The sequence below is a fragment of the Pan troglodytes genome, chromosome 18 (genome assembly GCF_028858775.2).
Source record: "Pan troglodytes isolate AG18354 chromosome 18, NHGRI_mPanTro3-v2.0_pri, whole genome shotgun sequence".
NCBI lineage: Eukaryota > Metazoa > Chordata > Mammalia > Primates > Hominidae > Pan > Pan troglodytes.
Genome location: NC_072416.2, coordinates 15,108,337 through 15,120,495, shown reverse-complemented (window position 1 = coordinate 15,120,495; position 12,159 = coordinate 15,108,337). Strand labels below are relative to the sequence as shown.

The 12,159-nt window shown below is 45.9% G+C and overlaps 1 protein-coding gene across 9 annotated transcripts in view; it reads right to left on the bottom strand.

Annotated features, from left to right (window-relative positions):
- The window catches only part of SNX29 (sorting nexin 29), a 592,115-nt gene that overhangs the window by 95,092 nt on the left and 484,864 nt on the right, over positions 1-12,159 (bottom strand). For 8 of the 9 annotated variants that reach the window (XR_010152279.1, XR_010152276.1, XR_010152275.1 and 5 more), the window contains one exon: positions 1,116-1,256. Coding sequence is in view for 4 of the 9 variants with exons in the window: in XM_024349767.2 (XP_024205535.1) it covers positions 1,116-1,256 (141 nt within the window). In the remaining 5 variants the exon portion in view is untranslated. Of the gene's footprint in view, positions 1-44; positions 270-1,115; positions 1,257-12,159 lie in introns of those variants that run through there. The other variant, XM_063796679.1, reaches the window with a different exon arrangement.

Genomic DNA, 12,159 nt, shown 5'->3' with positions numbered 1-12,159 from the left:
TACCTTTCAATCAGACTGTCCCTGCCAAGCTATTGAACACATACCGAAATTGATGAAGTGCCCCTGTCTCCTTCTTGACTCTAAGCCAAAGATTCTCCAGTTTGGTCGCAGAGTGCAATCACTTAGAGAACTATTCAACCCCTGATGCCCAGGCCTCCCTTCAGATCGATTCAATCAGAATGGGGATGGAGGTAGGGCACAGGCAGTCCTCAGTGGTTTTCAAAGCTCCCCAGGGGATCCAAAGTGCGGCCATGACAGAGAACTGCTTCCTAAAGAAACATGAGGAGTGACATCATGATGCCGCCTGGCTGAAGCTGACCATTTGACAGGGCTCCAAACCAGGTCTAGACCCAGGTCTGTCTTCCCCAGGGCTGAACCCAGCCCCTTGCACAATGACATATAATTGGTGCCCAATTAATGACTGCTGAATGAATAATATTAATCAACCAATGAGCTTGCAGAGGGCTAGCACCTCCTTCCTCAAGGGAACCGGGATGAATAAACAGAGACAAATTGGGTCATCATAAATCATTAACCTTCATGAGGTGAATAACGGTTTAACAATAACAACAACAAACTCCTCTGAGAAAGTTCTACTCCACAGTCACAAGTTGAAGTGAACATCGTGACAACTACGGATGAAAACTAGAAAAGCATTTTTTGGTCCAGAACAGGGGTTGGCAAACCAACCTATAGGCCAAATCCAGCTGCTGTCTATTCTTAAAAATGAAATGCTATTGGCACATAGCCATACTCATTTGTGTCTGTACTGTCTACGGTTGCTTACACAGGACCCCAGCAGAGGTGAGTATTTGCCACTGAAATGGTATAGTCCCCAAAGCCAAACATATTTACTCTCTGGCCCTTTAAAGAAAAAGTTTTTCCAACTTCTTGCCCTAGAGAAATAAGAGGACATACACACACACATGACGTAATGGTGACCATCTTTAGGTGGTGGAATTATGAATGGCTATTTCTTTTCTCTATTTTTTTCTTATATCCACCAACTTTTCTTTAAGGAGCATGTGTTTTTAAGCAACGGACTGAAGAAGAAGAATAAATAATCCATTTTAACGCAGGCAATGACAAGCGGGCTTCCCAGCACGGGATGGTACCTTGTTTCCAATGGCCTTTTTGGGTGGGAAGTTGTAGGCCCTCACTTGAGGGTACTTGTTTTGTAACTTGTGGTGCAAACTCCTGAACTCTGTATACCGGCGATAAATATTCCATTCATCGTCTTTTATCCGGATGTACACCTGTCAAGAAAGAGAAAACGTGAATTCCTCTTAAACCCTTATTATAAAGGAGTAGGATTTCGGCTATGCTTTCCCCATGAAAACCAACTGCAGCAAGAGCCACATCTGTGTCACACACCACTGGATGCCCAGTTCCTGGCATAGAGCAGGGATTTATTGGTGCTAGCTGAACAGATGGGTACAGGCAAGAATGACTAAATCAGGCAAGTTATGGGAACAACATACTGTATGCTATTTTCCCAACATCAACAGAGATCCACAGCCCAATTAATAGCAGAGATGCATGTTTCATGTTGCTGTCATGTGTGTACTGCAGCACTAACAGCGTGCTGGTGAGAGGCTAGTCAACCTTTCTGGACACTTGTTTCCTCATCTGTAAAACAGAGCTGAGAGGAGCACTTCGCTCCAAAGGCGGTTTGGAGAGCAATGTGGTGGTGCCTGGGACCACACCGACCACCACACAGACGAGGTGGAATTCAGTTTCAGAAAGAAGGGACGGGGCAAGAGCTGAGATCTGCCCCACTAGACCGAATGCTGTGTCCAGATGGGATAAGCATAACCGGGACATAGAATTTATTTTAATCAAGTTATGACTCCTTAGAGAATACTCTGGGGATACAGAATGTAAGGGCCGTTTCATCAGCTTTTTGCAGACCTTAGCACCTTCCAGGGGCAAGTAGCAACTTCATCACAAGGAAAAACAGAGAAGCAGGAGAGAGATCAATCCACTTTTTAAAATTACATGAGTTAAGAACAGCCCAGAGAGAAAAGTCCCCAAGGATAAAGGGCTGTTGTAATTTACACTCCATGAATGTCAATACACATCTTTAAAACCTCTATGACCATGAAAACAGGCATCTCTAATGTGAGTGATAAATTCTGTTCCTACGTGAAAGCCACCCATCAACCCCAAACACAGACATTATGTGTTCGAACTCTAGTATGGCGACCATAGAATGTCTCACATTATTCTGTGAACAGGAGGAAGGACTAGAGACTAAAACCACAACATTTCAATTAGCGAATGGATAGATGTTTCCGATGGAGTGAGATGGAGAAACAGAATGCCTATCAAGTTTACAGAAGTCCCGGGGTCTCTGATGACCTTAAGGAGCAATAATGTCATTCCATTATTGCTGATGTCACATCGCCAAACCTATAATCAGATCAGTTACTCAAGGCTTCTTCAACAAACGAGAAATATCCATCTCTAATTTGTTCAAGCTAATGTTTTAGGGGTCTTTTATGAGCAACTGAATGCAATTCTCGTCATATATATATATATATATATACATTTTTTTTTTTTTTGAGAAATATCGCTGTGTCCTTTGCTCACTTTTTTTTTTTTTTTTTTTTTTTGAGACGAAGTCTCACTCTGTTGCCCAGGCTGGAGGGCAGTGGCACAATCTCAGCAATCTCCACCTCCAAGTTCAAGCGGTTCTCCTGCCTCAGCCTCCCGAGTAGCTGGGATTACAGGTGCCCACCACCACACCTGGCTAATTTTTTGTATTTTTAGTAGAGACAAGGTTTTGCCATGTTGGTCAGGCTGATCTTGAACTCCTGGCCTCAGATGATCTGCCTGCCTTGGCCTCCCAAAGTACTGGGATTATAGGCGTGACCCACCACGCCTGGCTGTCATCCTATATATCTTGACTGGCCCATACCTGCTTATGATATATTCTTATAAAAGTCCAAACTTCCCTTGGAGAGTGCCAACTTCAATCACTTCTCTGATCATCATACATAATACTAATTATCTAGATCAGGGTGGGCAAACTATGGCCCATGGGCCAAATTCAGCCACATTCATTTGTTTGGGCCGCTTTTGAAATACAGACAGTCCCTCACTTAGGCTGGTAATTGTCTTGCAATTTTTCAAGTTTATAATGGTAGAAAAGCAATAAGCATTCAGTAGAAACCACACTTCAAATTTTGATCTTTTTTCCAGGCTAGTGATGTGCAGTATGATATTTTACATGAGCTGTTCAACACTTTATTATAAAATAGGCTTTGTGTTAGATGATTGTACCTAACTATAGGTGAATGTAAGTGTTCTGAACAGGTTGAAGGTAGACTAGGCTGAGCTATGATGTTCACCACACGAAGCCTATTAAATGCATTTTCAACTTACGATATTTTCAACTTACAATGGGCTTATCGGGACATAACCCCATCATAAGTCAAGGAGCTTCTGTACAGCAGAGTTAAGAAGCTGAAATAGACCATACAGCCTGCAAAGCTACAAGTATTTTTTCTGGCCTTTACAAAAAGAGTTTGATAACCCCCGATCCAAATAATCAAGAAGTCATCATTGTTATTTTTCCACCAACATATCCAAGATCCGGTGTGGAGAAGGCAGTCCTTTCCAAATCTTACCAACCACTGGGTGGGTGGCATTAACCATCTGAGGCCCAGGAATCCCCAATGCAACCAAAGCTTCTCCAGTGATTCTGACGAGTGGGCAATTTCAGGAACCCCTGATGTAACGCACAAACTCACCCATCAGACAAACCGTGCAACCTTTCTGGCCATTCATTTCCTCAACTAGAAAATGGAGCTGAGAGCAGCATCTCCCACCCAAAGTGATATGGAGAGAATTCAGGTCTACGAATAGCACAGCTATGACGGGATCACATGGACCACCCTACAGACAGAGAGGAACTGGACTTGGGTTAGGAATCAGTAGGCTGAGGTCAAGATCCGGACTTGCAATTATCAGCTCAACTGAACAAAAGGTCACATCCAGATGGGACCAGCACACATAGGCGTACACCTTCTTTATTTTAACCAAGTAGAGAAAACATGGGCACTGCTTCACCAGCCTTTTACAGGCCCTAGCACCTTCCAAGGATATACAGCAACTATAATACAACACAAGGGAAACCACGGAAGTGGGAGAGAGATCAATGCACTTTAAAAAAATCACCCGAGTTAAGAACAGCCCACAGGGTAAGGCCTCCAATGATAAATGGCCATCGTAATTTGAATCAGTGAATGTCAATACATATCTTTAAAACCTCGTTAACGTAATAATAAATACAAGTCTCTCTCCTGTGAGTGATAAATTCTGACTCTACATTTTTCATAATGTATATGCAAGAGCCCACTGTTTTTGCTCCCTGGAGGCCTCAGTCTCCCTCTTCTCCAACTGCTCTCTCTCCACCTTCCACATGGGCACCTCCTCTCCTGCCCACGCCCTGCCTCTCCCCAGAACACACATGCGCAATCCCAGGCCTGCATGTTTCACGTTTAGGCCAATGACTCCAAAATCTGTATCTCTAGTCTGGACCTCTGATACAAACTCCAGACCAGGACGTGATATTCCCTAGGTACCTAAAACTCATGAGGCCTAAATCTGCACCCAGGATCCGCCCACCTATTATTTGTTGAGTCCTATCCAAGGCACTATGCACCTCACTGCCCAGCCGCATGTTAATCTGCAAGGCAGATGGTACGAACACTCCCTTTTCAGATGAAGTAATGGGCTCAGAGAGGTCAGATCACTTGCCCAGGGCAGGTGGGGAGATAAGGAATTTGAACCCACGGCTACCTGCCCTCTGCCCTCTAACACTTTCTATCACAGTGTTACCAGACAGGGGTTCCGATCCAGACCCCAAGAGAAGGTTCTCGGATCTCAAGCAAGAAAGAATTTACGGCGAGTCTGTAGAGTAAAATGAAAGCAAGTTGATTAGGAAAGTAAAGGAATAAAGAATCACTACTCCATAGACAGAGCAGCCCCGAGAGCTGCTGGTTGCCCATTTTTATGGTTATTTCTTGATTATATGCTAAACAAGAAATGGATTATTCATGCCTCCCCTTTTCAGACCATATAGGGTAACTTCCCGATGTTGCCATGGCATTTACAAACTGCCACGATACTGGTGGAAGTGTAGCACAGAGGACACCCAGAGGTCACTCTAGTAGCCATCTTGGTTTTGGTGGGTTTTAGCTGTCTTCTTTACTGCAACCTGTTTAATCAGCAAGGTCTTTATGACCTGTATTTTGTGCCAACTTCGCATCTCATCCTATGACTCAGAATGCCTAACCGTCTGAAAATGCAGCCCAGTAGGTCTCAGCCTCACTTTACCCAGCCCCTATTCAAGATGGAGTTGCTCTGGTTCAAACACCTCTGACAACAGCAGGCTGCTCTGCTGCAGTGACCCAGAATCCTGAAGGCACCAGGAACCCCAGGCCAGCAATGTGGGTAGCTGGGACCAGGAGCCCTTGCCTCATTCCCCTGAAGCCCAGGCACCTCTTTGCAGATCCTGTGTTCTCAGAAAGGTCTCCTTGCTGTCAGACGTTCCAATCTCACCTCATTTGTGCCTTTCCCTTTGGATCTAATCGAAGCTAGTCTAATGCCATTAAAATTACTCAAAATTACCCAAATGGCTGATCCACAACAACAATGCTTCAAACATCCAAAGTTAGGAAACTTTCTCTGCAAATTAAGTTGTCCTTGAATTACATATACTTAACTAAATCATGGACTTATTTCACTAAGGATTTCAAAGGGCTTAGGCCCAAAATTGATAGAATTTTTTGTTTTGTTTGTTATTTTAAAAGCCTCTCCCCTCCAAATTAAGTTCGATCAGCTCCAATTCCTTCTGCTTGAGCCATAAAGATAATAATTCCTTGGAGGGATAAAAAGAGTTGACCTCTTCCGACACAACCAAGTTCCCTTTTAAAACAAGCAATAAAAAACCACTTTATGTCGGATCTCCTTGACTCAGCAAAAGAAGATTAAATAGGAGGGTAATATCTGTAATCGGGCATCGGGGCAAACCCTTTCTTCTTCATTTTAAGAGGAAGTTCAAATCTGAAGATTTCTTTTCCACTGAGAAGAATTACCCTCATGATGTCTGTAGTAACAGTGGAGGTAAAGGAAGGTTAAGGGGAGAAAAAAATGCAAAAACCTCAGTCCGTCAATGAACAGAATCCAGAACAAGCTCTAGTAGAGATAAGGTCTCAAGCAGAGGCTTTCTTTTAGAAGATGAAGAGCGTCTACCAGAGTGTTCCTGTGAGACTTGCCTGTGTCCTGTTCTAATCAAATACTGCTCTCCTGCAATGCTAAGCACTATCCCCTAGATTTCTTCCCTGTTTTTTTTTCTTTTTTTTTTTTTTTTTTTTGTTTTTTTTGAGATTTAGACTCGCTCTGTCACCCAGGCTGAAGTGCAGTGGCATGATCTCAGCTCACTGCAACCTCCACCTCCCAGGTTCAAGTGATTCTCCCGCCTCAGCTTCCTGAGTAGCTGGGATTATAGGTGCCTGCCACCACGCCTGGCTAATTTTTGTATTTTTGTAGAGATGGGGTTTCACCATGTTGGCCAGGCTGGTCTTGAACTCCTGGCCTCAGGTGATCCACCCACCTCGGCCTCCCAAAGTGCTGGGATTACAGGCGTGAGCCACCGCCCCCAGCCTTCCCCCTGTTTTTGAACTTGACCTCAACGGAACCAGTGTGTGCCCCTCTCGGTCTAGTTTCTTTCACTCAGTACTGTGGACGTGAGATGCAGCTGTGTTTCTGTGTATGGCCCTCATGTTGCTTTGCACTAATGAATAGTATTCCACTGTATGAATATTTCCCTGTTTGTATCCACCTGTTCTGCTGGGGTGGACATTTAGGTTGTTTCAAGTTGAGACTTTCATGAATAAAGCAACTATGAACATTTGCGTGTGTGGCTTTTGCACTCGTGTCTTTTGGAGTCATAGACCTCAGTGTGAAAAGTGAAATCATAAAGCGAGGAGGAGAAAACATGGTAGAATGTCTTCACGACCTTGGGCGGGAGAAAGGATTCTTGTGCAGGGCACAAAGGAGTCTTCTGGGTGCTGGAAACATCCAGGATCTATATCTGGGCAGTGGTTATAAAGGTCTATACAGAAGTAAAATTAATTGAACCATAAACTTAAGATTTATACACCTGATTGTATTTTATGTTAATACTGAATTTAAAAGCAAAAACAAAACATAGCCCTGCCTTCGCTGTCCTCGGGAGAGTGAGCTTTCACCCTAACTTGTGGGGCAGGGATATCTAAGCCAGGCCATAGATGGGGCAGGAGGTAGTGCCAAGGCTCTGTGGGTACACATCCACGTGGACCTGACACATCGTCATACGTCAGCATCGGGAGGGAGCCCAGACACTGGATTCTGGCCTCAGTGAGAAATGGGTTCGAATTCCAGCTCCACCCCTTGCCAGCCAAGTGATCCTGGATAAGTTAATTCACCTCTTCAAGCCCTGAGTCTCTATTTGGATAAATGAAGATAGTGCTAGAGGCTAAGTCTTTGGGAGAGGAGGAGAATTAAGCAATTATATTCAGGACAACATTTTGTAGACGTACTAAAACATCTAACCACCAAGCAGTCAACATTCCAGGGTAAAATTTATCTCAGACACACACACAAACATGCACTCCCATAAGCGGGTGGAAAAGAAGATGTGGGGAGGGAGTCAGGCAGACAGACAGAAAGAATGAAGATGTAAAAGCTTCCTTTAAGTGGCTGAAGCCCTCAATCTGGTTTAAGGGTGTGCCAAGCATAGGAACGGGTGTCTTTAGCCCAAAGCATGTCAGATCTCAGGTGCTCCTGCAAGAGGCAGAACGGCAGTGTGAAGGCGCACAGCTACGTAGGGAGGGAGGCCTGGGTTCACATCCCCACAGTTATCCTTTTCGGCTGCTGTGACCCTAGGGATGACACCCCACATTGAGACTCAGCTTCTTCATCTGTAAGGCAGGCCAATGCCAATGTCACTGGGTGGTTGTGAGGTGTCATGCCTCGCCCATGCCTCGCAGGCAATAAGCAATGGCAGCTGTTAATATTGTAACCTTATCACCTTCATCATCGGCTGCCTTTGTGTACATGAACTTCCCTATTACAGAATTAGGGCTAATTATAGGATGTGCAATCATGAAATTAAAGCAGGTAATTACCATGCCTAATTAATTGTCAAATGCTAGGCAGGCGGGGAAACACAAACATAAAGCGTGCTCTGTGGATTGGGCAGCTAAGCATCCCCTCCGCTTTCAGAAAACTCAACAGAAACAGCAGAGTTCAGGAAATGACCTTCTCGAGTGGGTTTCTGAGTGCTAAAACAAAACCCGGGAAGCGTTCTCCGGGCTTCTGACTCAGAACAAGCTCGGTGCACCTCTCTGCTGGCTGCAGGCCGGCCTGGGCATTTATCCAGTCCCTGCCACGCAAGCCCCCAGGTTCCCGGGCAAGAGTGCTATTTTAGGAGGAGGACCTCGTAGGAGATACTTGATGGATGTTATAAACCCCTGCAAGGATCAGACCCCACAGAGAAACCCGCTGACATGAAGGCGGTGAGAACTCAGAAATAAACATTCACTGACACACAGCGAACGTGGAACCAACATGTCAGGCTGCCCCTGCTTCCTGCAGCATAGACCAAATGCCTCCCTCTCCATTTCAAACTTCACTAACTCCTTAACGATCCAAAGTCCTGCATCTCAAAACTAAATACTTTTTTCTGCATGTTGTAATATTCAAGAGTGAAAACTAGTATTAGCTGGAACTTTCTTGGACGTACGGAAAAAGCTGTACCATTTCACAGCACCTGTCATGTGCCAGACATGTTACGCACAATGTTCACAAGAGCCCTGCGATTTATTTATTTATTTATTTTATTTTTTTGAGACAGAGTTTTGCCCTTGTTGCCCAGGCTGGAGTGCAATGGCGCGATCTCAGCTCACTGCAACCTCCGCCTCCCGGGTTCAAGTGATTCTCAGCCTGCCTCAGCCTCCTAAGTAGGTGGGATTACAGGCACAAGCCACCATGCCTGGTTAATTTTGTATTTTTAGTAGAGACGGGGTTTCACCATGTTGGCCAGGCTGGTCTTGAACTCCTGACTTCAGGTGATCCACCTGCCTTGGCCTCCAAAAGTGCTGAGATTACAGGCGTGAGCCACCCTGCGCCCGGCCAGCCCTGCAGTTTTGTATGCCTTAAAACAAACGTGGAGCAACTAAGAAATGCGCTCTCTATCGCCCAAGGAGTGAGCAGCGGAACTAGCACCGGGCCTTCAGTGAATGCTGCCCCCAAAGCCTACACCACATCTTCTCCACCTCAGAGAAAAACAAGTGTTATCAACTACTTAAAATCCGATCCCCTTTATGCTGACTGTTGAATGCAGAGAGAATCAGATGACATGAGGATAACAACGATTCTTCAAAAAATGGTTCAGGTTCCCAATTCATTTTGCTTCCTCAATAGCCAGGGAATGAAATGATTTGTGTTTTGGTTCAAGGCCTGTGTTAATGTATCCTAACAAAACTTTCCTTTTAATGAAATGGCTTCATGTGTTATTAACTATAAGTGTCCTCACTGCTAGAACAAAATGCCTGAATTATTGTATGGCCATGCCGATAGAGGGATATTATTGCAGCCAAATGCCAAGAATAAGATGAATAACTTGGCCCAAGAAAAATGACTTTTCAGTTCACTGGGTTATGTAAATGAGGCAGCCTAGTACAAGAGGAAATGCATTATTTACTAAGAATTGCCAGCACCATTCCACAGACCTTTGAAAGAAGGATGTAGCATAAAGGTCTGGATGTGGCAGAGACCCAGCCAGTCTCTGCCTTACCTGGAACCGCGGTACCGTAACTGTAGCTGAAGAGCAGCCTCTGTGTCTCGGAGAGAACTGAGGTGCACAGATTACGTTCACTCCATTTCAGCCCATGCTCTACTGTCTCTGGACATTTGACTCAATGCTTCTGAAAGTGGCATGGCCGGAAGTGCCCAAAGACCAGCCTTCCCACCCCGCTGACACTGCCTGTGCTGTTTTATTAGTTTTTAGACATGATGAGAACTGGATGCTAGGTTGAGGGTGTATACTCCTCCTTCAAGACCCTCCTCAATTTTCCCAAACCCTGCTGTCCCCCAGGCAGAACTGCGTGTTCCCTCCTTAGTCACCACCAGGTGGCCTGTTGTATACCAAGCTCCGGGCTGGGCCCTGGGGCTATCATGGAAAACAAAACCAGGCAGGATCCCAGCCTCCCAGGGCTCATCCTCGGGGACCTCAGCTGACCTGATGCCAATAATCACCCATAGAAACACAAGCTTTCAAAGGGAGATGAGGGCTGCGGGAGGGGGCCTGGTTCTGCCAGGGGCACCACGCCTGGGAGTGGGGTTGGATTAGCTGAGCTTTGATGTTTGATCTGGAACCAAAATATTGAGTTGGAGGTTGGGCGTGGTGGCTCACACCTGTAATCCCAGGCTAAGGCGGGCAGATCACTTGAGGTCAGGAGTTCGAGACGAGCCTGGACAACATGGTGAAACCCCGTCTCCACTAATAATACAAAAATTAGCGGGGCATGGTGGCGGGTGCCTATAATCCCAGGTACTCGGGAGGCTGAGACATGAGAACTGCCTGAAACTGGGAGGCAGAGGTTACAGTGAGCTGAGATCACACCATTGCACTCCAGCCTGGGAGACAGAGTAAAACTCCCCCTAAAAAAAAAAAAAAAAGGAGTCAGAGTAGACAGTCCTGGAAGGGGAGCAGCTGTAGGGCAAAGGGCAGGGCAGAGGGAACATGTGGCAGGGGCTCGTGTAACAGGGGACAAGTGAAAGGAGGCTGGGGCAGCTGGGGCAGGGAGGACGAGGGATCCAAGACGATACTGGAGGTGACCAGGGCCCAGTCCGGGATGTTAGAGGATGATGAAGTGGGTGGAGCCACAGAGTCGGAGCTGGAGCTGTGGCTGTTCCCTCTGCCTGGAGTGCCCTGTCCCTGGACAGCCTCGATGCCTATCCCCTCACTCCGTGAGGTTTCTGGCTCAACTGTCAGTGCTGACCCCAGCACGACCACCATCTGGCATGGTAGGTAGACCTGTTTGTTGTCTTTCTCCTTCAACCAGAGGAACAGCTCCATGAGGACATGGATCTGGTCAATTTTATCCACAGGAAGTACAAAAGAAACACTCAGTATATATTCCCAGGACTAAACTTTTAAGAAGGACAGAATGAATGAATGAATGAATGAATGAACGAACGAACGAACTAACTAACAAACGAACGAACAAACGAACAAACGAATGAACGAACAGGTCAGAGTGGATGCAGGCAGTGTATTTGCCCGTCCATGAGAGCACTGCCAGGGAGTGTCTTACTGACAGGTCCTGCCCCTCTCAATCCCACAGAAGCAGGAAGTCACCCGTGTGTCTGTGCATGTGCCTGATGGATACATGTCAAATACAATAACCGGGGGCTGCTCAGAGCATGGGACTGTCATCTACAGCTCTTATGGATTTGGAAGAGGAAAAGGAGAGCATGGATCTTCACCCTAGTGAGCGATAGCCATTTATATACAAATGGGTTTTCTTTCACTCACTTTTAGATTACTGGAGAGAGAACACAGATGTATGTCTCTAAGAGAAAAGGAAATATTTTTAGCACTACTGGCCATGGACCATGGTTGGCCCATTCACTTTTACTTGCCATAAGCCCTGATGGAGAAGAATTTGCCACTCTCCCTTACTGAGTCTGAGCCACTGGTCTAGCAAAGAGCTAGTTAGAAGTGAAACAAAGACTGAAGCCCAGGTCTGCCCGACTTCATGGCCCACATCTTCGCATCACTGGCCACTGCCTTTTCCTTCACACCTAGGAAAGTCAGGGGAAAAGGTGGGCACTCTTGTTCCCCTAACTCACTGAATTTCTGGTCCAGGTGCCCACCCTTTGGCTCTAAAACAAAGTCTATGAGTAGATATGCCATGGACTGGACCATTTCCACCAAAGGAAGATGCAAACGGCCTCTGTTAGAGGATTCATGGAACAGTCTCCACTTTATGTCACCCTGTTAAGTTAATGGACTTTCCAATCCCCTCGGAGCCCACCGAGGACCCAAGAGCCCAGGCAGCCAACTGCTATGGCCTCTTTCAGTCCCAACTGCTGCCAACACCA